This window comes from Boleophthalmus pectinirostris, unplaced genomic scaffold (assembly GCF_026225935.1).
Source record: "Boleophthalmus pectinirostris isolate CB_2022bp ecotype Guang Dong unplaced genomic scaffold, ASM2622593v1 HiC_scaffold_15, whole genome shotgun sequence".
NCBI lineage: Eukaryota > Metazoa > Chordata > Actinopteri > Gobiiformes > Gobiidae > Boleophthalmus > Boleophthalmus pectinirostris.
The window spans coordinates 23,312,564-23,336,631 of NW_026571070.1; the positions used below are offsets into that span (position 1 = coordinate 23,312,564).

The 24,068-nt window shown below is 39.1% G+C and overlaps 3 protein-coding genes across 3 annotated transcripts; 2 read left to right on the forward strand and 1 right to left on the reverse strand.

Annotated features, from left to right (window-relative positions):
• The first annotated feature begins 122 nt into the window (after positions 1-122).
• Positions 123-855, forward strand: LOC129408149 (nucleolar MIF4G domain-containing protein 1-like). Its single transcript, XM_055151095.1, has 3 exons — positions 123-138; positions 234-343; positions 524-855. The coding sequence occupies exons 2-3, from the start codon at positions 285-287 to the stop codon at positions 699-701; spliced, it is 237 nt and encodes a 78-aa protein (XP_055007070.1). The 5' UTR covers positions 123-138; positions 234-284; the 3' UTR covers positions 702-855.
• Positions 856-2,179: 1,324 nt separating this feature from the next.
• On the reverse strand, positions 2,180-4,042 carry mnx1 (motor neuron and pancreas homeobox 1). Its single transcript, XM_055150815.1, is given in 5 exon segments — positions 2,180-2,448; positions 2,451-2,529; positions 2,714-2,873; positions 3,330-3,582; positions 3,585-4,042. Coding segments are annotated over 5 exon segments (1,008 nt in total). The 5' UTR covers positions 3,832-4,042.
• Positions 4,043-6,752: 2,710 nt separating this feature from the next.
• Positions 6,753-23,958, forward strand: ube3c (ubiquitin protein ligase E3C). The gene is made up of 24 exons (XM_020935711.2): positions 6,753-6,890; positions 7,379-7,488; positions 7,578-7,631; positions 7,711-7,785; positions 7,897-8,043; positions 8,124-8,239; positions 8,318-8,475; positions 8,798-8,951; positions 9,529-9,749; positions 9,845-9,999; positions 10,170-10,357; positions 12,642-12,728; positions 12,803-12,960; positions 13,043-13,269; positions 14,879-14,983; positions 15,054-15,141; positions 16,120-16,217; positions 16,307-16,439; positions 17,024-17,271; positions 19,504-19,716; positions 20,798-20,986; positions 21,066-21,132; positions 21,321-21,451; positions 23,074-23,958. The coding sequence occupies exons 2-24, from the start codon at positions 7,423-7,425 to the stop codon at positions 23,242-23,244; spliced, it is 3,249 nt and encodes a 1,082-aa protein (XP_020791370.2). The 5' UTR covers positions 6,753-6,890; positions 7,379-7,422; the 3' UTR covers positions 23,245-23,958.
• Positions 23,959-24,068: the final 110 nt, after the last annotated feature.

Sequence of the window (24,068 nt, forward strand, 5' to 3'; positions counted from 1 at the left end):
TTATCTCATTACAGATGATTCCATTTTCAGCATATGGGATAAATTTAAGGCTAAATAACCTGTCTACACACATTCAACAACTTTTACAGCTCATTACCTGCTTTTAGAGAAAGTGTTTAAGTTCTGTCTGTACTCAAAGTAAGTAAACATAACAATTGGCCCTGTATGTTGTTTGTTATGTTTGTATAGATTTTCAAATACAATCAACAATCATTATATTTTTACTTGTATAGGTAATTGAATTTGGAGAACTGGACAAACCCAAGGTGCGTTTCCTGCGTCAAATGCTGATCAAGCTTCTGAAGGAGACTGAGCCTGAGGACTTGACAAGTATATTTGGAAAGTAAGTAACAGGATGTAAGAATCATGGGACATTCAGATAAAACAAACTGCTGTTGGCAATTAACACTATTGCATGCAGATGATATTAACCTTTGGTACTTTGCTTGTAAAATGGCTTCACTTTACTATGTAACATGTGTGCATTAGAAATCAATGTCCTCCATTGTTTCTTCACCTTCAGGATCTCTGGAATCTCCAAGTTAGGAATGCTGCGGGAGGGTTTGAAGCTTTTCATCAGCCACTTTGTACTGAAGAATGCCCAGTCCCAGGGACCAGCTGAGCAAGCAGCATTGCTGTCAGAGCGAGCTCAGGTCGCCACCAGCGCTATGGAGGCCAAAGAGGCCAAGCTCAAACTATAAAACCTATGTTCTCACACTGCTCGGGTTGGAGAACTGTTGGATACTGCTGCACACAGCACAGTATGATTATAGACTATAATAAATGGCTATTCAAAGTTTCTTTTTAATAAATACCTTTTGTCCTTTGGCCACTGCAGTCGTGACATTAACAAAAGCAGTGAGTGCATTGGTTCATTCAGTGTTTACACACCCTCATGAATTGACCTAGGGGCTTTAACTCTCTCTCCCATTCTGTTTGCATGTCCACACTGCACATTATGCATGGTTAGCATAGCAGCATCATTCCGTTACATTTTATAAATCTGTCATTAAATTAGATCCATTGGTGTGGCAGTTTTATTTGCCAGGGGTTAAGAATGGACCAGAGAGGCCAGAGAGTCATGTCCCCAATTACCACAGATCACACAGAACTGTGCTTAGCTTACTGTTTATTGTTGACTGGACACCAGTGTATAGTATGTACAGTATGTAGACTATATGAAATAGTGCCACTTTACAGTCAGCAGGGCTGTTGTACTCAGCATTGACTTGACCCAGTGCTGAACTTTGATTCAGTCTGCTTGAGCAAACATGTCTGATAACCACTAGATCCTTCAGTAATCCTGTTACAAATGACACAGAATCAGTCAGTGACCATTTACTTGTTGGGTTGCCATTGCTGAGCATAGATTATAAGAGACGTATTACTTATTTGTCCATAGGCTACCTGCTGCCTAGCGAAGTCTTTCCCCTGCTTTTCTATAGATGTTCCCCTGTTTCTATAGATGTAATTGTTTTGGAAAACTGGAAACGCAGTCAGCTTTGACCAACATATGTTATAGCTTTGTAATAATTCACATATTCCCTAATTTACTGTGGAAACATTTGCAAATTTTTAGGGGAAATAGTTTCACGTTTGTATCTTCTTATAATCTCAAAGCCGATCCGCTGAGTCCGTTATCAGACGCTCAAAGGCTTAATACTTGCCCATTGCTTGTGTGGTGTGAAATGTTTCCTCTGTCTGACTGCCTACTCGCTGTTTGCTCTCACTGCCCGTTTGCACAGATTCGACAGCGCTATTAACAGTAATTCCCATGACCCGAGCTGTCAGAGCAAGGAGAAAAACACAGGGCTGTGTGCGCTTCCAGTTAAGCCGCTGCAGCCTTGCCGTAAATCAGCCAAACCCACGTAGCGTGTCCACTTTACATAGAAAACAATTTATTTTCACATTGTTATACACACAAATAAAGACGCTAAACAAGACATTTAGCATGCATTTCATAATTATAAATACAATAAAGAGAAATATTTTTCAAGCGTGATGGAACGCTATAGCGTAAAGTACACAGATAAGAGTGTGTGTGGGCCCATATGTGTCAACTCATTGCAAATATATGTAGACGATCTGTGTGCAGTATTATAATCTTCTTTGCTGGCGGTCTGTGGGTGTTCGAGACCAAGGCATTTTTACGATAAAATTATTTATAACTGTGTTAAAGTTAAAGGCTGAATAGCATGCAACCACGCCCCCAGCAGTCTTTTAGTTCGGAAGGAAGAGAGGAGACAGGTTCAGGGCACGGACTCGTGTCACTGGTATGATTCCTCTCATCATCAGAAGAGCAGTCTGAGGAGTTGTATAGGAAGTTGTCGCCATCTTCGTCGTCGCTGTCTCTAAAGTCTCTTATTCTGCCGTTCTTGGAGTCTGTCTTGCTGTGATATTCTGACTGATCGAGTCCGTCTGATTTCTCCTGGCCCTTACTGCCCTTCTTTTTTCGGCCTCCTGGGCCTGTTCTTTGGCCTTCTTACTCCTCTTCCACTTCATTCGCCTGTTTTGGAACCATATTTTAACCTGCAAAAGGGGATATATAAAATTTAAAATCAAATATGTGTGCAAGGCGTGCGTAAAAAATCATTTAACATTTTAATGTATAAAAATTTTTTGTGGACAAACAGCATCCAATATAAAATGAAAATAATAATAATAATAATAATAATAATAATAATAGTGAAGCAAATCTTTAGCTTAAGCTTACTTGCGTTTCTGTGAGCATAAGGGACGTGGCCACTTCAAAGCGCTTAGGTCGTGACAGATATTTGTTTAGTTTGAACTGATGCTCCAACTCCAACAGCTGTTGACTGGTGAACGCCGTTCTCGGTCGTCTGCATTTACCCAACAAATTGGATTTGCCTGGGCTGCAAGAATTAATAATAACAGTAAATTATATAATAGAAAATATGTGTGATACAGGGCTATGACAAATATTAAATCGGCTATTGTACATGCAATAGTCATGGCGAATGTAGTAATATAAGCAAAAAATAAATAAATGGCAGAAGCTTGCTGAAATTCATATTTCCACATCTGTCTCAGACTAAATGTCAATAGAGGACTGTGGCTCATCTTGAACAAATCTGCTAAAATGGGTCGAGACACAAAAGGCAGTATCTGGTGAGCAAATAGCATGAGCACTGTGGGTTTCACACTGCTCTGCCACTTTCCCACTGTCCATTATTTGTCCATTTTAGTTCCTCCTCTAAGAAAAAAAAATCCTTCTGATATCTCTCATTTCTAATATAATACACAACATGCAATTTTTAAACAAAAAAGAACATCAAACACGTGGGCTTTGATGATGTACACAAAAGTACGCATACTCACAGTTAAAATCGGACATTTTGGGCAGCATCATGCCGGCCGTGGACACGCGCAGCCAGTGGTCCAGTTGAAACGTGCTGGCCGAGAGTTTGATGGGGTCCGTGGCGTGATGATGATGCGAACCGTGCGGGTATGGGTAGGACAAGGCGGGGTGTTGTCCAGTAAGAGCAGCGGCGGAGTATGTGTACATGGGGTGGCCGTAAAGAGCCTGAGCCTGAGCTGGGATACCCCGCGGGCTTTGGGGAGTGAATGCGGGCTGTTGAGGATCAAGCCTGGTTTAGGAATCAAGCCACAAGTAGAAATCCTCGGAGGAGACGGCGTCTCCGTGCGTAAAGACTCCGCGTTGCTGGTGAGCTCCGCGGCTGCCACACTCACAGACGACGGCAAGGAAGAAGAGGATGACAACGTTGTTACAAGAGCAAGAGGAGAAGTCTGCACTTTGGGTGTATCAACTGCCAACAGCGCGTCAATGCGAAAATTTTTTGATTTCTCCATCCTTTCTTGTGCGCCGTTGCTGCTTTTTTGAGGAGAAGTGAGCGTGTTTTGCCACCTCTCAAAAGTTATGATGTGGTGTGGACTCTGCTTGACACTTATTGCCTATCAGAGAAAGCTCATTGGTGCATCTGCGACCAGAGGGCGGGCCAAGCGCACTCCTCCGCTCTAATTACAGAAGTGGGCAACCAGCAACCTGCCCTCATAACTACGATCGCAAAATGCATTTAAACTGCTTTTTTTTTTTTTTTTTTTTTTTTTTTTTTAAATCAGCAAAAACTAGGCTTAGCGTTCTTCACACGCCTTTTAACTGTCATCAAAGTTGTGCAAATTTAAGACCTATGTTGGCTCTCATCGCATTGAATAGCCCATTAAGCCATCGTTTAGGTGCCTAATTGTCCAGCAGCAAGACTCCATCGCCTGTAGACAGTGGTCATCATTATTAGCCTTTCCTAAACTTTTTTTTCCCACCTTTCTTTCTTTCTTTCTTTTTTTTTAACATTCACTAATTAAAGTTATCCTAAGTGGAACATGGCGTAGTGTGTTTATAAAAGCGTAAAACCCGGGTTTATTAGTGAACATCTTGAAGACAAACAAGCCAACAGGGAAATCTGAGTAAAAGCCCTCCTTCTGTCATATTGTCATATGGAGGCGATGGCCTATTGAAATGGAAATTATTATTCGTTTTGTTTAGACTACTTATACGATGGCAATATATATATATATATATATATATATATATATATATATATATATATATATATATATATATATATATATATATATATATATATATATAATTTGCTATAATTGCAGGTCCATTTGACATCTTGTGGCTAACTATCAAAACAAGTCACATATAGGTCGAATCTTTGACAAAAAATCTAAGTATAACGAGCAGAGAGACGTCGCCTAATCTGGGCTCATGGCTTTTGGTGACTTCGGTCTAATAAGCCACTTAAAGTTAATGGAAGCGGAGGTCAAAATGAGAATTATTGACACCCAGTTGCCCTTAACCTGTCTACCAATAAAGCTGATTAGGTTTTTGTCAATTCATCAGCGGAGCGCACACCGAGGACGTTTATTTGCTCGAGGGAAATCAACAAGTCAGCGGCTAGTTTTCAAGTAAAGGATCGCCATTTAATTATGGACCTTGATGATCATGAGCAATTACAGAATGATAACGGGAAGATTTATGTCTGTACGAGGACGCGGCCCTGTGCGAAAGATCCCTCCAAGACTCTCAAAAGCCATTAATGTGTTATTTGAGAGAAATACATTTTTATCTGACATGCGTATTTTACGCATGGACCTGAACGCGCTTGTTTCACTCCATTATGTAGAAAATAGACCCAGTGGCCTATAATTTGAGAATAAATAAACAACCTTTCGACTTGTATCGCACACTGAGAGTGTTCTTTTGTAATTAGCCACTTGGACCTTGATGATTATCCTAACAGCTTTGCGGCCATGGACCAGCGTCTTGTCCCAACGAATCGCACAGGTTTAATTTCATTAAGGGACTAGGATGAATATTTCTATTAAAGCCGCGGTGAAATATGGAGCCATTTACTATTGGCCTTCACCGATCACGGAGATTTATCGCTCCTTTTCATCACATCTAGGGGAGAGAAAATTAATAAGGGCCTTAGATGGAAGCAGACCCTTAAAACCCCGGTCTTTCCTGAAAGCTGTTCATTTGCTCCGTAATTACTTTCACAATTAACTAAAATACAAATCAAAGTGACAAATTGTGATGCTTTATATATTAATTACCTTGGGTAAATGTGTTCATTATGAAAAGGTTTAAGGATATCCGTGCGTTAGGCTATAGGCCTACTTCTAGTAGACTATTATACATATGATTAATTATGAGTATTGGTAATAATAATAATAATAAAATAATAATAATAATAATAATAATAATAATAATATAATAATAATTATTATTGTTATTTCTAGTTTCTTTCTTGGTCTTCTATGGCCTTAATAGGAATGGGAATTATAATGGCGATTTTTAAAAAGCCTACATTTAGGCTATTATTATTATTATTATTATTATTATTATTATTATTATTATTATTATCATTATTATCATCATCATCATTATTATTATTATTATTATTATTATTATTATTATTATTTTAGACCACACAAGAGATGACAAGAGATCGATGGTGAGCGAGAAATAGGCGTAGCTATTGTGATGAAAATTGCCATGTAAATCACTTAATATGTTCTATATAACCCATCATTATATATCTTATACAAGTATATACAGTCGTGTGATGAAATCTATGCATACCCCAGCTTTTAATACCCTGTCTGTCTCAAGAGGTTCAAAGGAAGGTGTATTTTATATAAAAACTAAATAAAATAAAAAATAACATAGGCTATATTCATGCATTTTGATATACATGTAGGCTAATACATAAATCGTACAAAGTGCAATAATAAAAACAAACAAACAAACAAACAAACAAAGTGACATTTGTGCATTTTTATTGTGCAACCCGCTTGCATGGCAAAATGTTTTGCAGGCTCCGGCAAAGCTGTGGTGGCAGTTTTTCAATGTGGCAGTAACTACGCGAATTGTGGAAATAGTAGATATAAGACAAAAAGAAAAAAAAGATGAAAATAATACAGGTTACAATATCCAATAGGCCTACAACATGCACCTTGCAATTTCTCTTCCTATAAGCACTTAAAAATAATATTTACTTCAATAACCTACTAAAGCGTTTGTTGGGATTTCTTGACGATAAAAAAAATAGCATTGCGGGTATTTGGATAAAAGAAAAAAGGTTGAGAACAGAAACTCTACCTTTCCTCTGTGATGTGATGGATCCATGGACGTGAAGAACCAGAAGCTCCGCTGCTCAGTGGTAGGCGGGCTTCAGCGGCTTAGATTTGATTGGCGTGAATTTTGTCCAATCCACTTTGAGACAATACCGGAAGCGGATGCAGTTTATCCTTCTTGTGTTGTGTTCATTTAGCTAGAGGAAGAAAATTCGTTTGGACTTTATTTCTTGAAAACTAACTACTTATCTGAAAAAATAAAGGTAAACGTTTCATTGGCTGTTTATTTATCATTTCAATTCCTGTTCTTATATTTGAGCGATATTAAAAGAGACGGGAAAACAGCTCGTGAAGTTAGCTATGTCTGTGCTTAGCTCTAGTGCTAACTTCAGTGCTAACGTCAACAAAGTCATGGCTCATACATACGTTTGACAATAACCTGAAACCACACGATTAAATTCCAAATATTGTTCAGTGTTCACATGGTACGGGAGGTATTTGTATTAAGGAAAATAGATTTTATTTACTGACAGCTGCTGAGTCATTAGCTAGCTAACTTAACCGGCTGCTAGCTCAGTGAACACTGAAATGAAATAAAGTCATGATGAATTACGTTGCTTTTGTCTTTCAACTTCGGAGTGATATAATGTTACTTATAGTGCACCGTGATTCATTTGTTAAAGTCTTTATAACAATAACTGACGAGACCTTGATTGAAAATTTGCAAATCTTTCACCCACCTTTCTTCCAGGATATTGTGGCTGCTTTACTATCGGTTGATGGAAACATTCTAAAATGTTTAGCTTTGAGGGAGATTTCAAGACAAGACCTAAGGTATCACTGGGAGGAGCAAGTAAAAAGGTGACAAACATTTTGCTATTTTGCCATATTTAATCCCAATATATTATACATTTTAAAGACTATGTTGTAATAGTCTATGTGTTGTACAGGAGGAGAAGGCCTCTTTGTTGCACCGCACTCAAGAAGAAAGAAGGAAGAGAGAGGCAAGGGTCACTTTTTTTTTTCTTTTTACTGTTCTTTCTATATTAGACTCTTATCATCTGACTTTGATACTGTGAATAGGATGAAAGAAAACGGTTGAAGAATGCGATTACCATACAATCCTTTATACGTGGATACCAAGATCTAAAGCGACAGGTATAAACATTTTTCAAATCTTTTCCTGCGACCTATTTGTATTGTTTTACATTACCATATTATCATATTGTATAGTATTTTGATTATCAGAGCTATGACTCTTCCTTACAGTATGCTTTTCAAAGAGCATGCTTTGATGAGAGCGTTAACCAGATGCAGGGACTGGGATCACAGTATGTTTTAGACGGTCCAAGTCTTTGCCTCTTGTCAAGACGATTAATATTTTTCTACAGACAGAGTGTAGACACTCATCGCCTGGTAAGAATCTGTCACACATTGTCTTTTATGTTTGATGTTAATCACTGAATCTTCTCATCCCTCCCTTTTGGACTGTCAAGATATGGCTGGGCCACAATTTGATAAAACACAACAATCAGTTTATTAAATTGCTGGTGGGTCCACATAAACAGACTTGTGTTTTTCAAATCAAGAGAATCCTTGCTTTCTGCTGCAGGTAATTAAGAAAAATAACAACAAACAAATTTGGGCATTTTTAATGTGTAACCTGCTGGCATTGTGAATATTTTCTCAGGCTTCTGCAAAGTTGTGGTGATGACAGTTTAAATGTGGCAGTACCCATGCGAATTCTAGAAATATTTGTTTCAGACAAGACATATCTTCCTGTTATTCCAGATGCTAACTATGTAGCCTCATTACTTGAGCAGATTTTGCACTATATAGTTCAGAAAGGTAAGTTTCATTACTCACACATTTGTATAGTTACACCAGTTTAGTGATCTGTATTTTATTTTGATAATAAAATATTTATTAAGTTTCTATTTTATTTTCTGTATAAAACTACAGTTGATTTAAAATGTATTTTAAACAGTGTGGGTCTCAGATGACATCACAAAATTCAGAAATGTTTGAGATTGGAGCAATTGCAGTACTATTAATATTTACATTTTCTTGTGCGGTTGGAATAATATAATATAATAGCTTTTCCTTTATATGCTAAAATGTTTTGTTAGTAAATGCTTACTTTAACTGCATAGAGTGTATGTGTTCTCAGGATACTACAGGTCTCTGTACACTCTTGCGAATCACAGACTTCCCACCAGTCTGGAGTACAGTGACACACTGTCGATCCCTCTGGCAAGCACACTTTTGGAGCACATCATAAAACCTCTGCACTTTACCTACTCCTCGTGCACAACAGACGCAAGGTACAAATTCATATAAGGGATGACATTTGTAGCCTGAGCTTTGTTTCATATTGGCAATATTTATAATAATATTTTTGAATGTTTTTTCCATAACAGAAAAAAAGAATAATTGGGTATATTTACACATTTAACTAAAATCATTCTTTGGCCTGATGAGACAAACCACAGCAGTTTTCCCTCCAGTAGTAGAGCTGTAATTGCTTCACAACCAATTTACAACAAGCCATAAAAGGCCCTCCGAGTCGCTTACTCGTCAGAGTGGAGAATGTCTGACTATTTGTCTTCAGTTTGAGACATTCTAAGCAGCAAACAGCGGGTTGACTCTTCTTCAACAACTGCGAGGCGGGAGTGTGAGGAACTTGTGTATACTTTGGTTCGAACAGCTAATTATCACCCGTACCCACCAGATGTGTGTCACTGAACCACAAAGCTCTCTGTTTAGAGAGGAAATATTTGCTCCCCTAGCGGACCCAGTCTAGAGTCACTTAAACCTACAAGAACATAATTTTGTGTTATAGTTTCTTTGAGAAGTAGGTGAAATTTATTAAAGCTGTTTTTTTCTGTTTCCATTTTTCAGGCAATTTGTGTTTGCAGCCTTTACAGAGGAGTTTATCTCTGCACCATTCACTGAACAGATTTTTCACTACTTCATCCCAGCACTGTCAGACCCTCATGTCTCATTCCCATTTGAGGCCTTCCTTAGCTCTCTTAAGGCATCTATAGACTATTCTTCATCTGCTCACAGTTGTGCACCATGGGTTCTCTACTTTGTTCTTTCAGCTGGAGAAAATTGCTTAGGTTGGTGGTTCATTATACCATAATTTCAGATTTTGTGCTTTCCCACATTCTTGAATGGTTCTTTAACCATGGTTGTTGCGGTTGTTTGGTGGTAGGCTCTTTGTCAGAGGATGGTCTGCTCTTTTACCTACAAGCATTACAGACACTTTTGCCTTTGCTGCCGGTGTCTGAGAGCATCATCAACAGGCCTGAGGTGAACAGTGACTCTGAAGATGAGGATGATGCTGGCATGCGTCTCCCGCCCAAGCAGGTTAATATTTGTATCACTTATGAAAAACACTGGTATCTTGAGCCAACCCTCTGGTTTGGTGTACTTGGCAACCACATACAACTCAGAGCTCTATGCCGTTCTGTGATTATAATTTAGACTGCAATAATTAATTTCTGTACATATCAGTTTTTGTGTGCTTTTTCCCCCAGGATGATGGCCGAATCTCAGTACAGCTCATTACAGAAGAATGTGTGCATAAGCTGGACACTAAGCAGCAGACAAATGCTCTGTTGAACCTGGTGTGGAGGGACTCAGCCAGTGAGGAGGTCTTCACCATGATGGCATCTATCTGTCACACGCTGATGGTCCAGCATCGCCTCATGGTGCCCAAAGTCAGGTACATGATAATTAAAGCTACACTGCTGAGAAGAAACCGGGAATCTTATTGACACTTTTATTAAGTTTTATTTAATATTCAATCAACAGTACTGTCTAAGTTGGTAAATGCAACTGAGTGATGGGGAGAAGAGCTGTATCTTTATGTGTGTCCATTCTGTAAGCAGTAATGTAAATAACAGAGGCAGGCAGTTATCTGTGGCCTGCACTAGTGGCATTTACAACCGGCAGAGGAAGCAGGGATGTCAGGAAAGCTGTCAGTCTTGGATACAGGCAATTACCTCTCTTCAGGTTGATTACATTAGAACCAGGATGTCAGAGGTGGCGGAGGGGGTGGGGCAGCTGTGACTGACAAGAAGTCATCAGAGCGTGATTCACTGATAGTCCACGTTCAGTAGGTAATTATAAGTTCAGTTGCTACTGCTTACTCGTGCTGTATTACCCAAAAGAAATGGTCTTGTTAATTACTGCTATTAGCTAAACCGGTTTGTACAAGCAAAGTTCTTTTTAGCAAATATATCCTAATCTCTCTGGATCCCAGCTCATTTTACAGTTTCGCTCTTTCATGCACTTTTACCATAAATCCTACCCTTCGTCTTCCATCATTATTGGATATCTGTACAAAATAATTAGCTCACTGAGAAAGATTAATCACTGCAGAAGTGGACGGGATAGCTTTACAAGAGGCTAAGGGGAGCAAATTGCATCCTTGCCTTGATTTACTGCTCTAAAGCAAAAAAAAAATCTGGCTAGTGGTCCAGCATGCTGCCTTTTAATAAATATGTAAAATGTCTCATGAAATTGCACTCCTCAAAAATTGATTTTTTAATGGATTTGCTATTAGCTCATTGAAGTTTAGTGGTAATTGTGTAATTTAACTTTAACAGTAATTTGAAATCATCGTATGCTCAGTTATTAACATGTTTATCACGTCTTTAGATGAAATCTAGATGAATAATAAGTCTACTTTTAGATGATTTCTGGGAACTGTTTTGAAACAAGGATTTCCATGTTTTGCTGTTGAAAATATTAGATGGGCATATACTTAAGAGCGAACATGGCAACAAAATGAAATTATGTGGGTGTGATTCATCAAGTAGCTTTTACACATACACATGCACACACAAGTCTTTTGATGTCTTGACTTTGTTTATTAGTAGTTCATTTGGTGATTGAAATGGGGGTTTGGGTTCTCCCAAGCTGTAAATCAGCATGTCAGCTGGCATTTAGTGCTTTGTTTCCCATTTCAATCAAACACCCGCATCACTTGTTATGAGCCCACAGCACTAGCACTTCCCTCTCTCCTGAGCCTTGTAGCACTGACAGATGGTATGCGCTCAGCGCAAACCATTTTTCAAGGCAAAAGCTGGTTGTCTGTCACTCTAGTACTATATCTTATTTGCATAGAATTACGAAATTACATTTGTGTTTGGATGAAAACTTTAGCCTTGATTAAAAATGTTTATTTTTTTTATTTTTATTTTTTTTATTTAATGATTCACACATGATAGCCCTTAACCCTTTACAGTTTTATAACTTATGATAGGCAGGTTACAGTGTGGGCATTGCCATCAGTGAATATGCCTGTTATTACATGCACGGCCACTTTATTTTCTCCTTTGAGATCCTTTACAACATTAGTGTCTGGACTTGGCCTCTGTGTGAAAAGGGATGCAATTTAAATGTACACAAATAGACATAAACCTGAACAAAGAGGTGCTTTACACCTTGGTGCCGCAGCCCCATTGAGTGCCGAGCTTCTGTGGCCAGGTTTGTGAGGCCACCTCAGAGTTATCATTCAATTGAGTGAGTGTGGACGCATGCTGGAGCTGAGGGTCAGAGCGAGGACTAGGCCACCCCTCCTCCTCACTCCTCCATTGTCTTGCACTCTGGCCATTAAGTTAAATGGGGCTTCAGCAGGAAGCAAGAGGACTGTTTATGACCTGAGCTGGGTACCCTTGCCAGCAACTAGTTTACTAATGGAAGGTGCCTCACCTAAATAAAGCTTAATGGCTCATTTAATCCCTTCTCTGGCCCCACAAAGTATAAAAGGGGAGAAAAGACCCACAATATCTATGAAGGAAATGTTGGTTAACAATGTCATTTGTTTCATTCCTTTTTTACTTATGTCTCCTGTTTAACAAGGCAGAGTTTACAATGTATATATTGTAGACAAATTGGCGGAAAGTACTTTTACTGTATTTCAGACTGATAATGTCATGTGAATAAAATTAACCTTTCTATATTGTGTTCAAATCTCCTTTTTCTTTCATCGTGCTTTGCAGACTTCTGTACAGTTTAGCCTTCACTGCACGCTTCCTAAGGCATCTGTGGCACCTGATCACTTCTATGACAACCAAAATGATCACAGGGTATGGTCTGCATGAAACAAAAGTCTACATTTTTTATATCATTATGAGTGTGACCTAGTCTTGTGCACCCACAGTTCCATGGTCCCACTGCTGCAGCTCCTGTCCAGAGGATCTCCCATGTCGTTCGAAGATTCCAACCGCATTATTCCAATTTTCTATCTCTTCAGTTCTCTCTTTAGCCACTCCCTCATCTCAGTGCATGACAGCGAGTTCTTTGGACATGAAATGGAAGGTAGTTCAAATATATGAATGAACTTGTAGTCCATATACAAAGAATCATATGTATAAATTAAACAAAATATTTGTTTAAACAGGTCAGGCACAGTCTTCCATGATGCCCTTCACATTGTCTGAGCTCGTTACACTGTCTCGTTGCCTCAGAGATGCGTGTTTGGGAATTATCAAACTGGCATATCCCGAGACAAAGACCGAGCACCGTGAGGAGTACATGGCAGCCTTCCGCAGTGTGGGGGTCAAAACCAACACTGAAGTTCAACAGAGAATCCAGGCTGAACAAAAAAGCTGGGTGCAGCTTTTTAAGGTGAGAAGCACAAAGACTGCATTTATCTGCTAATTGTGTTATGGAGGCAGTCCTTCTAAAAATACAATCACCTCTTGATGTTGAGTGAAAGTCAAGCTGTTCATGAACAGGCAGTGATGAGGTAGAGCCACAACTGCTCAACTACTGTGTATTTACTAAATGTAACACAGGACACATACCCTTTGAACCTCACCAATGGAAACCACGATTGGGAAACTTTATTGTCTTTGAGAGAAGGATTTAAATGTGAACACCAAAGCTTTGGAGTGGCAAATACATAAAGAGCACCAAGGGAATTTTCATAAAAGATCTGCTCACAGGCCTCTTGTCAGCTAAAATGACCCATTAAAGAACTGGGGAGCAGGGAAAATGCATTTTCCAAATTGAACAGTGGGATTTACAGTCAGTTTAACGCTGCTGACCCTTAACACGCTAATGTTTGGACCGTGTCAGCCGTCCCTCCCATCTTTTATCACCTCTATTGTCGAGCTATCTATTTAATTGAAAGAAGTTAATTGAATGAAAATGATCAACTAAGCTTGTATTAATATTGCTAATGGAACTTTCTTCTTGGCCATGTTTGGAGAGCTATGTCACCCAGGAGTTTGGGAAAGGCCCATTAAGGCGTGCACTTAACCCAATGGGCTAATTAAGCAATGCTTATTCATTCCTAGAGTCAGGGGGTAGGCCGGCTCCAAACCCATTGCCACGTGCTTTTTACATCATTTTGCACTTGCCATTATTGCAGACTCTAGTTGCCTTCTGGTGATTTCAAGGGATTGATGGTCACTCTATGAAAATGATGTGCTTTAGGTAAGAATGTTTCGATTGAAACAATCTACCTTATGTATTATATGGAAATGGACTGGCACTAACTGTTATGGAACACCACAGAGCTCCTTTTTCAATACCTCATGCAATGACACACGTGAGGTTATTCACTTGAAAGTCTGACAACTAATCATAGTTACACTTTCGGACTTCCAAAATGTGGTTTGGAGGAAAGTAGAATTCCCTATACCTACCTGCTTTGGACATGAAAGTGTGTGTAATAGTGTGCAGTAGACCTTCACAATTTTCAAAGATATTTATTTGTAACAGGGCAGTACTTAGCTGATTGACCTTGTCATGACATGACATGACATGACATACTGAACAGCTGATATTACCAAAATAATATGTGTGAGTCATGGACTGTATAAAAAAAAGTGGACTAAGCGAGTGTGACGTCACCCATAGCACTCAGCGCCACTCAAATGAAGCTCGTGATGGTTACAGGTAGCAAGTCTGTAGCCAGGCTCTATATTATGAATATGATTTTTTTGATGGACAAAATAGTGAAAAAAAAAAAAAAAAGGATCATGTAGAGTGGGTTAGTACGAACATTTTATGACAAAAAATGAAGAGGCTCACAGTATCAGTCACAGAGAGAGGGATGACAATATTCCAATGCAAGTCAATGGGAGCCAGGGTCAGAAGGAGTCAGAAAAGCCCCCTGGTGCACTTCCTGTTTGCAATACGTCAGCTAGCACGTTACCCATGTCCATTTATATATACATTCTATGGTGTGAGTTGAAAAAAAAAAAGGTCTCTGTTTGATTCACCTCAGGTCATCACTAACTTGGTGAAGATGATAAAAGCTCGAGACATTAGACGGCCATTTTGTCCTGCAGGCCACTGGCTTTCTGAAGAGGGAAACATCCGAGCTGATAGGGTAAGTTCTGAGAAAGACCTGTTTCCTCTCATATATTCTGTTAAACTCTCATCATTCTTCCTGTACACAGGTCACCCAGCTATATGTGCCTTCTGCAAGAAATGTGTGGCGCACGCGGCGCATGGGTCGCATCGGGCCATTGCAGTCTACACTGGATGGTAAGCATCTTGGGGTCTTGTTTTGCCAGTTTTTGCCAAAGGTGGTCTTGTTGGTCAACTAGACTTTGGTGATGCAGATCCTGATGTAAATGAGCTGGACTTGGGGTTGCCTAAGTGTCTAAGCATAATGACAAAACCTGCCAGTTTTATTACTGAGACACCAAAGAGAATGAGTCACATATTCAAGACACCTCCCGGTTCATTCATTTAATTAACGCACAGAGTTTAAGACTTAATTAATGGAAATGTGCAACTTATTCACAATTAGTTTGCCATGTCTTAATAATCATATAACATATTTCCCTTTGTAGTAAAATTGTAAATATTTTTAATGGTATGGTTAATTCCAAAAAATCCATCCTATTTGGATCATTTTAAAATTTTTACACGGCTGTGACAAAAAGCTGGTCACAATGTGTGTATGATCTGCCTAATGCCACTTAAAGGCTGTATGGGATAAATTCAATTAGTGTGAAAGTACCTGATGAACCCAAGCACATCTGGTCTGGTGTTTGTCTAGCCTTTTCTCATTTCCTTAAATGGACAGACTCAGGCCTGATGAATGAACGTTGTATTGACTACTACACTGCCATATTTCTCCTTAAAGATGGAACCTTGATGGGAAAATGCAGATCAGTTTGACTAATTGAGCAGAATAATTGAGTTAAAGTGTGTGCAAAGTGAGTTTATAGAAAAATGGCTTAGCTATTGTGGTGGTTGTGTGTCAAATCCTGAATTTACCCAAATTATCGTCTTAATGTTTAACTGTGCAAACAATGGGAACAAAATTGCAGATTATTAAATATGATATATGTATGGTTATTTTTGTTAGATGATTACCTTATATTCTGCATGTAAATGTTAATTTTGACCTCCATTAGCTATGCTTCCACACAGCTATTCTTCTTGGAGTTATAAGTATAATGCTGTACAAAGTCCTGTGATCTAATAAAGTATTCAATATTTATGTTGATGCAGTTGGTTTGGAGCCCCCACAGCTGTCTGTGTCTGAGGAGCGACATCTGGCCATCTTGACAGAGCTTCCCTTTGTGGTTCCTTTTGAAGAACGAGTCAAGGTAAGGCACAGCCAGACTGTGTGGTGATGGACAACTTAAGTTAAAACTATTTACTATTTACTGATGTTGGTGCGACATCTGTTCTGCAGATCTTCCAGAGGTTAATCTTTGCAGACAAACGGGATGTGCAGGGGGACGGCCCATTTCCCGACGGCATCAATGTCACCATTAGACGTAACTACATCTATGAAGATGCTTATGATAAACTCTCCCCAGAGAATGGTAGGTGTCTTTGTTGTTTAATAGAAAGTTATCAAGAAAAATGTAACACTGTTAAGATTGTGCCCAAAATTGTGTTTGTTATGCATGGTATTACATTGGAGTAATGCATAATTATGATTCTGATCATTATAATGCACCACATAAAAGCAGAGTCAATTATTTTAAGTTACCTCTTTTGTGTTTGGATTTAAAAGGGCACTTCAGTGGGGCAATCTGATTAAAAAGAGTAGTAGGAGACCTGGAGTGAAGACATGATCTATATCATTTAGATGTCTATAAGTTATAGCTGCCCTGATTTATCACTGTACATTAATTATTCTGAGAGATGACCTCTTACTGAATTTGATCTGAATATTCTATGGGTCACCCAAACTATATAAACTGACATTGTTTAAGACAATTTCAAATTCTGATACAGGGTTATTTTTGTAAGTATCAGAATCTAAGGTAAGAAATCTTTCTGTTCTGTGTAACATGAAATTGTTTTTGTTTTTATTTTCTTTATTTTGCTTTTTTATTCTACACTTCTTTTTTAAATGTCAAAGTGCATAAATTTTCCATAAAAGCACATTTTTTGTATACAGAGCCAGACTTGAAGAAGCGTATTCGTGTTCATCTGCTGAATGCACACGGTCTGGACGAGGCAGGAATCGATGGCGGAGGGATCTTCCGAGAGTTTCTCAATGAGCTGCTCAAGTCAGGCTTTAACCCCAATCAGGGCTTCTTCAAGACCACCAATGAGGGACTCCTGTATCCCAGCCCCACTGCTCAGATGCTGGTCGGAGATTCCTTTACCAGACACTACTACTTTCTAGGGAGGATTCTTGGGAAGGTAAAAGTTATGACTCATGGCTTTATAATATAATATAAGCCTTGTATGGTTCTTACAAAATATATAGCTTGTATATTTAAACATCTCTCATGTCATTCAACTATGCATTTAAGAGAAAGCTTGGTCTTCAGTGCTTATTTGCCCGAGTGCGTAAACTGTTGATGCCATCGGGTTTCTGTCCCACTCTTCCGTTGTTGACACTATTTATTAGAGCCTAATGTTTCTAAATCATGCTTAATGTATATAGTGATTGTTTATCAAGATGCTCTCTTTATGGGGAGGGGGCTATCACCTGAAACAGAGAAGAATTACCTCATGACATGCGGCCGTCTCTCAATTAAGGCTTCCATTAGCCGATGATTCCTGCCTCTTGTTTGTGTAGTGATTGCATTTGGCTGCCTCTAAATCAGCAGCCTCACACAGACAGGACATAAATAAGGGCTCAAAGCATGTGGTAATAGCATTTTGATCTGTTTTACAGTCGGCAACATCCAAGTAGTATCTCTGTTGCTGTGTCCAGGGCCATCCTGTTCACATTGTACAGTGTTAAGTTTTATTTTGTTTGACTGTGAAAAATTATCCATCAGCAACCAGACCCCCTCTGCCCACACGCCTTCAATACCCTGCACTCCTTAGCTAATGGTTCAGGCAATTAGGCTGGGTGAAATGAATTTGAATTTGACTTTCAATTAACCCTTCCTTAAGTTATTTTTTCTCAATAAAAATGGCCTTTTGAGTGGCCATTTAGAAGGTGTGTATTGATGTTTGTTTAGTGCCTGGATAAAAGGCGAGTGTTTATATAGATTGGGATTGCATCATTGCTGCTGCAGTGGGCACAGTGCGGCTCAAAGGACACAGGAGATTAATATTGTTAATTAATGTTCGAGGCGTGCCATTGTTGTGGAGGTGATGTATTACAGGCAGGAGTGGCTTGTCTCGGGTACTCACTGAAATGGGATTGAACATCAGAATAGAGGCCAGTCGTCATCCCTCTTCTTCACTTGTCCACCCAGCTGACAGGAAAGATTTAAGTCACAAATAGGAAGACATGAAAACGAGTCACTTCCTATTTATAACAAGTCTGTAGATGGATAAATATCATTTGATCTGGATTCACAGACATTGTCAAGAGTCTCTATTTGTGTTAAATAGTGTAACCCAAGTGAGTTGATTCCAGTGTCTCATTTATCTCTCATTAGCTCACACCCCACAACCTTTCCTTCATTTATGGCTCTTAACTGCGAGCTACAGGGATCTTTGTAGCCTCACTCCAATTAAAAATCACATTTTTGCACCATTTTTCTCACCATTCTCTTAGAGTTGACAGTTGCTTTTAGGAGTGTGAGGTTGGAACCCCTGATTGATAGAGATGTGTTTGAAAGGCATTATAATTTTATTGATTCTTAATGTTGTAAATTAAGTAATTTATTTGGCAGCTAACAGAATGCACCTGAAATGTTGTTGGCATTTATTCCACCTGATGGTGCTGCGATCTGCTTTAATTGCGTTGCCACTGCACTCACTTATATTAAAAGGCCCAGGCCATAATAATTAATTCCTCCCTGCCTAAGTCATTTTGGCACAATTTCTGGCAATAAACACTCATAAATAAAGTGTGTGCCATTGAAAAAATAAGGCTTCTGTTTTTTTCCATACACTTATTGCTGCCTCTTCCCGGCACAAGTGTTATTGATAGGTTTCAAGGGGCATGACGCGCATATGGTCTGAAACGAGCTGTGGGCCACAAGAGAAATACTAAGTGGATTATTTTGCATAAAAAATAGACATTGTTTAAAGTTGCGCAATTAACCTGTGTTTAGAAAATAGCTCTGATTTATGCGTGCGTGTGTGTTTAAGATGCGTGCATTATGGAAATCTGTGAGATTTATAATCCATTTAGCTGATGTGGTCAGGGTTTTAGCGCCATCATTTATAAGGACCTGTATATTTTAATGCCTCCACACAGCTCTTTTTTGACTATTCTAGTACATTAGCTTTGGGCTTTATGAGTCACCTGCCTGCATCTGCCTCTTAATAGCATCAAGGTCAAGGTGAGAATTGGCATTTATAAAGTTTGAGCTGGAAGAAACAGAAAACTGTGTAAAAGGCCCTATATTAATTACTGTATAAGGCTATGCACATTTCACTTTTATCACTGTGAAGAAAGAATTCAATAATATGCTTTATGTGTATATCTTTGTACTTTTTGTGATCCAGCTTCTCTTTACACAGGCATTGTATGAGAACATGCTGGTGGAGCTGCCCTTTGCGAGTTTCTTTCTGTCCAAACTGCTGGGAACAAGCGCTGATGTGGACATTCACCACCTGGCCTCTCTGGACCCAGAAATGTACCGCAACCTGCTCTTCCTCAAGAGCTATGAGGGTGACGTAGAGGAGCTCGGCCTCAACTTCACTATAGTCAACAATGATCTGGGAGAGGCTCAGGTACATGGATAGATTAAGAAGCTTCTCTCCATCTCACCGCTAGTACATAGTACAATTATTGACCCGTTATCCTTCGTTCACTTTGACCCGTCTTGCATGAATAATTGATTACCTTCTTGATGTGCCGATTTTAGCACTAAAGGAGATAAAGCACGTCACTACTGTCTCTGTAAGCTCAGCTGCTGTTGACCTTTCCCCTGCCTTTACCTAAGGAATGATCTGAAACACGGCTGACAGAAGCAGCCTGATGCTCTTAGGCACGGTTGCTCTTTAGCGAGGTCTGAGAGGACGAGCTGCACGCACTCTGAGTCACCTGGTCCTAGACCTGCACTCAACCCACAGCCTGTTTGCTCAGGGCTTTGACACGTCTTATTAGCTCTTCTCAAACAACACCTGAAATGGCTGAGTTACAATGTAGCCCTTCTGGTCACAAATAAGGCATCGCAAACACGATAGGGAAAACAATTTGCGAGAGATTAGGCACACACCCGGGAGCAGTTTGCCCTGCATTTGCCCTTGTGAGATTGCCAAAGCAAGCAAGATAACAGCAGTAATTCTCTTACATTAGCACATAATCAGAATTGGCTGAAAGGAGGAAAACTAAAAATGATTACGGTATGTCTAGCAGTCACATACTGAGGGACACTACATAACACTACATATATTATCATTTTTGTTGCATTATGTGTTGCTACATTTAAAAATAGGAATAATTATATAATTGTTATTATATATTACAGTAAGTGTTATTTTTTTTATAAGACAACATTTTAAATTAAATAATTTGTGATTATAAATTATAAATTGAGTTCTGCTGCAACAAGGAATTTATTGTTATTTTACAGTGTATAATTTTATTAACTGAGAAATCAAACCAATTCTTTACAGCAATGAGCATACCTTGTTAAGGACTAATTGCTCCAGAGCTAATGAAAAAAGATCTTTGGGCAAAAATGTTCAGGAATCAAACGCTCTTATTACTTATTCTGATTCCACTGGGAAACATTTATTGAACTATGCTTGAAACTTGAAAATTTTGTAGTGCCCCTAGCATATAAAGCCCTTAAATGTTTTATTTTAGGTGGTTGAATTGAAACCTGGAGGAAAAGACATTCCGGTTACTACAGTCAACCGCATCACCTACATTCACCTGGTGGCCGATTACAGACTGAACAAACAGATCAGACCTCACTGTCTGGCTTTCAGACAAGGCCTCGCCAATGTGGTCAACCTGGAGTGGGTGCGCATGTTTGATCAGCAGGAGATGCAGGTATTCTTGTACAGTTACTGCTTCAATGTTTCATAAACAGTCTGAGCAACCACAAACATGTGCATATGTTTTCTGAAAGGTGCTGATTTCCGGAGCTCATGTGCCCATTTGTCTTGACGATTTGAAAAAGTTCACAAACTACTCTGGTAAGAGCAAAGAATGTTGAATGTATAGTGGACAGTATCTTTCAAATAACTTTATTTTTCAAAATATGGAATGTTTGCTGTATGTCAGTGTTGTGACTAGCTTAGGGTTCACCAAACTTATTTGGATAGCCTCCTGTTATAGCTGACTCAAATAAGAATGCACTTTTTATTGTCTTTTCTTGTCCCAGGTGGCTACTCAGCCACACACCCTGTCATCCAGATCTTCTGGGAAGTAGTGGAAAGCTTTACAGATGAAGAAAAACGGAAGCTGCTCAAGTTTGTGACCAGCTGCTCCAGACCCCCTCTGCTGGGCTTCAAGGTGTGCTTATACTTTTTCATCTGTCACTTCTGCACTCATACACGATTATTTTTCTTCACTTGACAAAGTTTGGTTGAAAGTAGAATAGGTGGTAGAGAACCTATTGGGCTACTAATTTATTTCAGCAGGGAACAATATAGTAATTTTTATGTCCACATAGTTTTTATAGAGAAATCAGTCTTGCATTATTTTTTTTTTTCACCGGGAAGAGGGATAATAATATAAGCAAACGTCAAAAATAATCACATTTATTTTCATATTTTGTGAAAAATATGAAAAAAAAAAAAAACAAACAAACAAAAAAAAAGCAAATATGTACCTTTGGGATATCCTGCAGGCTGCTGTATGTCTGGTGTGATCATTTAATTCATGGCATTTATTTTTTTAAATGGTAAAAATTAAAAATGCCAGATTATTAAGAATACATACCTAAAATTATGTAATGCTTGTGTTAAAGTAGCATTTATTATTTAAATAGTTTTTGCATTTTAGTTCGAAATCGTGTCACACTGCAGGGCCATAAACAAAAGGTACAATACCCCCAAAATGTCAAGTGCCTATTTATCTTTTCTTCCTAACTCATGGCTCTGTTGACCTGCTGTCTTGAGCACACCTCGCCTTGCACAGTCTAAGAGCTGTGGCATCTTCAGTTTAAGGTATTAGGTAATGGGTATATATCGAATAATTAATTACCTGTAAATAGTCTGGTCTTTTCTGGGGTAAACAAGAGTAATTAAAAAATCATATACAGCTGTATAATAAGCTAACCTTTTCTGTCCTCTTCGGGTGTGAGCTGGTTGTTCCCCTCCACATTTAATCAGTCTGACTTTGGCTAGCACACAGCCCCTCCCACTCACTCGTCTCTGTGCTAGAGAGGGCAGTCATTTGTGGGGGAGTGGCCCCTGACCCGGCCCTCAGTTTGAGCCAGCTAAGGCTTAATTAGCTGTCGTGAAATGGTCGAGGATTCATTAGAGAAGGAATAGCTCTGTCAGGAGAAGCCATTTAAAAAAGATGATGGAAACTATCTTTTTTTCCAAAATGATGGCAGTAGTAATGGCACTTTCTCAATAAGCAACGATAGTTTAATACGGTAATTGTCAGAAAAATGGGGTCATTACGGCTAAGTCCCAGAAGAGCCATTTAATCGGGGTAGCATGGTCACAAAGCCGTATTTGCTAACTTTAAATAGCAGGAGGAAATCAGGTGTCTCCATTGGCCTGCTGTGTGATGGAAGGGGCCAGTGTCACAGCCTGCAGATGAGTTGGCCTCATCATCAGAAGGCTTGATTTAAAAAATGCCACATAGACAACATGAAATGACCATTCGTTCAACCGCTCATCTAAGGGTCAAACTCTAGGCCACTCACCCACTCAGTACCTTTCAAGCACTAATCTGATTCCCTAAATTTATATTGGCTCTGTATGAGGTTAGCTGCTAATGTCTCTCTTTTAACATTTATCCCCTAGTGGAATGTCACACTTATGGCTTCATTGGAATTGCTTTGAACATGGTGCTCCGTCGCAAGCTCTCATCTATTTTCTGTCGGCAGCTAAAGATTCAAAACTCTGAGTTGTAATCAGTGGCAATGGGCTAATAAATTGCTAATATCTATGTGTGCACAGGAGCTATATCCAGCCTTCTGCATCCACAACGGAGGATCAGACCTGGAGCGTTTGCCCACTGCAAGTACCTGCATGAACCTGCTCAAGCTGCCAGAATTCTGTGACCAGGGCCTCATGAGAAACAAACTCCTTTATGCCATCGAGTCATCTGCTGGCTTTGAGCTGAGCTGAGGACAGCCAACAGGACACAAATATAACTGAGGGGAATAGGACGATAAACTGCTCTACCTGGTTTGGTGTGCGTGTGTTGAAAGCCTGTGGACTGAAGAAATGTGCCAGTACTAAGCAGAATAGAAAATCTTTCATCTGTTAGTTTTAATTATATTAATGTCAGAATATGTTGGAATAACAGCAATAGTGCAGTACAAGACATTTTAAATTAAATTAAATGGTAGCAGTTGCTCCAAGTATTTTCACCAAAGAAAATAAAAAGTGGAAGCATAATTAAAGGCAATATATAAATATAGAGCAGCAGGCATTAAGACTCTGAATCCGCTTCATGGTGTGCCAAGGGTTGTGGCAGCGAGTGTGTATAGCTCATCATGTAATCACAGCTTTGGAGTTTTCTAGTCATCACCATTATACTAAGTCATGTCCCATATCATAACTGTGCACAGGTCATCTTATGTATGGAACTGTTGAGGGAGAAGTGGCTTTGCAGTAGTAGATTGAGGGGAACACAAAATAATCATGGATTTGTGAATATGTATATGTTTACTCTTGTATTATTATTTGTACAGGGTGTCCTTTCTGTCCTTTACTTCTCTGTACAATCTGCTCCCTTGGCAGTCTGCTGTGAGGACATGAGCCCTGTCACTAGGACATGGTCACCAGTGAGAGGTGTCCCAACAAACAAAATGGTGTGAATAAACCTGTTCTTTTTCATTTTTTCTCTTTTTTTTTTTACTGTTGCCTGTAATTTACCCTAATGATCCAGACATAAAACGGTGCTTTGTGGGAAATTTCTTCTTGAGTTTTATGGCCTCTGACATATA